This window comes from Barbus barbus, assembly GCF_936440315.1.
Source record: "Barbus barbus genome assembly, chromosome: 8".
Lineage (NCBI taxonomy): Eukaryota > Metazoa > Chordata > Actinopteri > Cypriniformes > Cyprinidae > Barbus > Barbus barbus.
In genome coordinates this window covers 35078024-35083257 of record NC_136736.1, presented here as the reverse complement: position 1 = coordinate 35083257, position 5234 = coordinate 35078024, and the positions used below count along the sequence as shown (strand labels likewise).

The following is a 5234-nucleotide window of genomic DNA, read 5'->3' as shown; positions in this document are numbered from 1 at the left end:
ATATCTCTGTATAGTTTACATGATCCAAATGGGCTGCAGCCCTCAGAAGAACCCAAACATGTTTGTAACCCATTACTGCTACGTGCCGTTATAAACACATCTGGTTCTTCTTAACTTGGAAACTACTCAAGAGATCACTTCTGCTTTCATCTAGAAGCGCCAAATAAGAAAAGCCTGTAAACATTGTAGAGTTTCAGAAGCTGAGTTAGTAGAGAAGGAAACCTGACTCAGTATTTTCTTCAGAAGGATTCATGTTTATTTTCAAGTATTGAAAATGCTCATGTAGTAAAAGTAAAATTTCTGTATCAAAAAGTCTTCAAAACTTAAGAGAGTGAATGTAATGAAAAACATGATCACATGAAAATAACATCACTGCTCACAACTGATTGATTTACAAAGATCATACATTTACATGGACCGCAGAAATGTAACGTTCTTGAAGTAAACATGACATTTGATTTCTGAATGTTGTAGCTCAGGACTTCTGCTGGTGAACTGATGTGATGCTTTAACTGTTTGTTTGTGAGTTTGGACATCTCAATGCTGGATTTGTTTCAGCTTTTGTCTTAACTGATGGACTGGAGTGGTGTGGATTATTGTGATGTTTTTATCAGCTGTTTGGACTCTCATTCTGACGGCACCCATTCACTGCAGAGCATCCATTGCTGAGACACTGATGCAATGATGTGAACTGAAATCTTATTTATTTTTATCCTCAGTAACTGTTGTTTTTATATGACACTTTAGCCATTCTTGGAACTTCTGGAATCACAAAATGAATTGTGGTTAATTAATTTACTAATCTCAACCCTCCCAGTTTCTGTAATATATTATAGTTACAGTTCTGTTAATATATTCAAACGTGTCGTTTTTGCGCGCGGTACAGCTTTATTCGCAGGCTGGGCAGGTTGTAAAGTTCCTCCAGGTGAAAGTGCTTCTCAAAGGCGTCCACGAAGCTGTTCTCCGGATCCAGACGGAACCTCATGGCCCACAGGATGATGGTGTGGTCTGAGCTCAGGTGCATGAAGGTCTCCATCAGCTCCTGCAGGTACGGATGCCCATACACCACATCTGCAGCCATGATGTAGTCAAAGCGACAGGTGTCTCGCGGGAATCGCTCCTCCAGCTGTATCCCCCAGCTGAGCTCGGTTACTAGCGGCTCGTGTCTGCAGAGTCCTCTGGTGTTGCGCTTTACATTGTGCCTCAGGTTTCCCAGGACATCCGGCAGGTCCGTGGAGGTCACCTTTGCACCTGCAGGTGGAGAACAACATCGTGGTATGGTTTTGCTAATATCTCCTCAAATATAACTAAATAATGTTATATTGTTTATTTAATTTGTGTTACATTTATATAATTTAAAACTAATATTTAAATTTTTAAAAATATATATTTTCATTTTTTATCAATTTCTTATAAATACATTTTTGTTACATTTAAATAGAAAAATTAAACATACTAAAATGATTATAATAATATTTTTTTAATTATTTAATTTTCACTAGATTTAAATAATTAAAAATAATATATTTTATAAATTTTCGTCATTTTTAAATAATTTAAATTTTTGATAAATTTCATTAATACATTTTCGCTAAAAAAGTATTGGAAAGAAATATATAAAAATATTTAAAAATGTTAAAATAATTCTTAAATCATTTTAATTTTCACTATAAATTTCATATTAATACATTTTCGCTAAATTTTAATTTAAAAAAGGATTAAAAATGTTACAAATAATTATTTAATAATTTGAATTTTCACTAATAATTAAAAAACTAATATATTTTATATTATAATACTGTTACATATTTTAAGTTATTTAAATGCAGTTAAACATTTAATACATTTTATTTAAATGTAATAATAAATGTTATATTCATACATTTTTGTGAAAGTTCTGTAATTAAAAAAAATAAAAAATATGAAAATAATGAACATAATTAAAAAATTGAATACGTTTACATTTGGCTAAATTTCACATTGATACATTTTCATAAAATGTAATTATTTTAAATAATAAACAAATATTTCAAATATTTTCAAATCATTCTTAAATATTATTTAATTCACATATTTTAATTGAAATTTATTTTTTTTATAAATTGTATATTTATACATTTGTGTTGAATTTAAATATTTAAAAAATAAAAAAATTCTAATGTTTTTAAAATAATTTCTTAATTTAAATTTTTGATTAAAATTATTACTCTTTAATTTAAAAAAATATTAAAAGTTAAATTTCATATTCATAAATGTAAATATAGTAAAGCCAAACCTTTTGTATTTGATTCTTGAAAAAGAGACTGGAATATCAGGCCTATTCTTTATTCAGATGACAAGAAAGCTGTTCTCTATTAGCCTTTGATGTATGTTATTGTATTTCTAATTGCACTTTGAATTTTTTGTGTGTCTGTTTTTACTTTACTGGAATTCAATGGGAAAAAACAATACCATGTACTAATACTATTCCAATACTAATGCCATGGGGTTTTTTTGTGGACACAACTATGATGGTGGTACCATTGTATTATTTGAAGTATTTCTGCATAACTAATGCACATTCTGATTGGCTGCTCTCACCCAGGAGGCTGGTTACTATGGTAACAAGGCCGGTTCCGGCGCCCAGCTCGATGATGCTCTTGTCCATCAGGTTATACTCGTCTCGGTGAGTGTCGAGGAAGTGACACAACACCATGGCCTGCGAACAGAGAATGCTTAGTGTTTTACTCGTGCTCCGTCTGAAGCATGTGAGCGAGCGATACTCACCGAGGGCCACAGAACGGCCCCGTAACAATCCGTCGACTCCGTGATTTTGATCTCCAATTCTGCAAACTTGTATCCTTCCCACGCTTCGGTTCTGATCAGCGACGGACAAAAGTGTCTCTTCATAATCGCCGCTGCCAGCTCAGCGTCTGCAAACATGCACAGATCTCTCACCTTTACTGTTTTTATGCTCATAGATTTCAAATTGTCCAACACAATATTCAAAGGCCCCCATTTATGCTATAAAATTATTTTTCAAAAATTGCAAAGAAGTGCATTTTACAAAAATGCTATTTCAGTTTTTCTTCTTCACAATGTCACATTTAATTCAGTGTTGCTTGCTGTTTCTTCATAATCACTCTCTCGTGCTTAAAAGCTTCTTCACAGCGATGCCATAGAAGAACCATCTCTTTCTTACCTTTTTAGAATCTGAAGAACCTTCTTTTGCCACAAAGAAGCTTTTGTGACACAGAAAGGTTCTTCAGATGTTAAAGGTTCTTTATGGAACCATTTAGACAAAAAGGTTCTTCTATGGCATCGTGAAGCACCTTAACCTACAGGTATTTGTGCACATTCAGACACACTCTCTCTGTTTAAATCTAGATTAAAGACACATCTCTTTAGCCAAGCATTCACATAATGCATCTTATAATCTTGTACTGCAGTTATATCTGATCAAATGTACATTATTATTATTATTCTTTAGCTTGGGTTGAACAAATCATTTTGGCTTAGATGGAACAGCAGCTCCGCTAATTATGTCTCTATTTGTTTCTCTGTTGATTAACATCCCGTGGTAACTAGGAATGACAGAAGCTTCAGTCTGGATCCAACCCTTAAATGATCTGAGATGACCGAACACCTGAGAAAAGATGATGCCAACCCCTCAGAGGACCTCAGAGGATGCCAACGCTCAGACAACATACACAATTACCACATTTTGCCATAAGTTAAATATATTAAGGTTCTGCAATATATAAATATATTGTGGAAACTTAATTTCCTGTAGAGCTGCTTTGCAATGATTTGTATCATAAAAAGCTCTATACAAATAAACTTGAATTGAATTGAACACTATTATACAGAAATCACCAACAAACAAGTAACACACTGAATTAAACATGACATTTTCATATTATTTTCTTGTAAAACATACTACATTAATCTTTATTTACAATCTTTACAGTGCATACGGGGGCCTTTGAATATTGTGTTGGACAATGAGGGGCCTTTATTAATTATTTTAATAATTAATAATAAATAACTTTGAACATTTTGACTTCTAAAGTTGATTCTCATAATGTTCAAAGATGCTCTGTTCACACATGAATGCAGAGCTCATGTGTTGTTAATCTATAGACGTTTCAGCAGCGAATGAAGCACATTTCTCATCTACTCTCTGTGGATTTTCTATGTTAGTGGCGTATGAATCTATAGAAAGCAATATATTCACACCCACCCTCGTTGTTTTCATCCTGCTCCATTTGTGCGTCTGAAAGCCAAAGGAAGGTCCTTATAAGAGCAAATTCATACGAGTGCTTTGCTTCCCGTCATTGGTCTCTGTGTGTGTGTGTGTGTGTGTGAGTGTGTGTGTGTGTGTGTGTGTGTGAGAGATGATTGACAGCAGCAGCCGTGCAGTAAATGCAGGTCAGTCAGTGAAGGGAAGCCGTCAGATCCTGCAGGATAAACAGATCTTCTCAAACACAAGAGACGATCTGGAGCAGAATGTAGATTGTTTGATTGAGATTATAATAACTTATAAATCAAACACCATGAGCAGCTGAGCTCCTCTGACCTTTACAGTCACACAAACACTGCGCCAAGAGTTTCACTGTAGTATTAGTTATAGAACTGCAGCAATAATCCAGCAATCTGACATCGAGGGCAAAAATAGCATCTTTGTTCTCCCCTCAGGTCAACACACACACATATAAATAATTATAAATAAGTGAAATAATCATATATATTTTTAAATTCCATAGCTGAATGTTATTCATGGTTTACAATCTTTATTTCCAATTAATCTTTGTTTCTAGTTTTTTTTTTTAATAATGTATATATACATATATAATTTAATTTAAGATTTTTACTCACAAATAGACATTTCTACTCAAATATAATATAGAACTTCATTTAGGAATGTATAGAAATTGGTACGCATATAATTGTTTTGAATGTATTAATTTTAATTACTTTTTAAATTAAATATTTTTTATATAAATCTATCTAATGTATAAATCACACTAAATGCAAAAATTGAAGATTTTCTTTTTAAATTATTTATTAATTTCCATGACTTTTCCAGGTCACACAATATATATGTGTGTGTGTGTATATATATATATATATATATATATATATATAATTTCAAATACATTTTGGCCTCAAAAAAATATAATTTGGCCATATGATAAATTAAGTGAAACCTAAAAAATAAAAAGGACATAAAATTGAAAAATTAAATAAAAAGT

General features: G+C 32.3%; 1 protein-coding gene across 1 annotated transcript; it reads right to left on the bottom strand.

Moving 5' to 3' along the window:
- Positions 1–240: 240 nt before the first annotated feature.
- LOC306873606 (protein-lysine methyltransferase METTL21E-like) lies at positions 241–4345 on the bottom strand. The gene is made up of 4 exons (XM_079423024.1): positions 4223–4345; positions 2767–2912; positions 2581–2698; positions 241–1251 (listed from the first exon to the last, which is right to left on the bottom strand). The coding sequence occupies exons 1-4, from the start codon at positions 4245–4247 to the stop codon at positions 857–859; spliced, it is 684 nt and encodes a 227-aa protein (XP_079279150.1). The 5' UTR covers positions 4248–4345; the 3' UTR covers positions 241–856.
- Positions 4346–5234: the final 889 nt, after the last annotated feature.

Excerpts from the sequence above, each read along its gene's own strand:
- LOC306873606 (XM_079423024.1), bottom strand. The coding sequence starts at position 4,247 with ATGGAGCAGGATGAAAACAACGAGG. Across the intron at positions 2,913-4,222 it reads GCAGGATGAAAACAACGAGG|ACGCTGAGCTGGCAGCGGCG; the intron begins GTGGGTGTGAAT and ends GCATGTTTGCAG. Across the intron at positions 1,252-2,580 it reads CATAGTAACCAGCCTCCTGG|GTGCAAAGGTGACCTCCACG; the intron begins GTGAGAGCAGCC and ends CTCCACCTGCAG.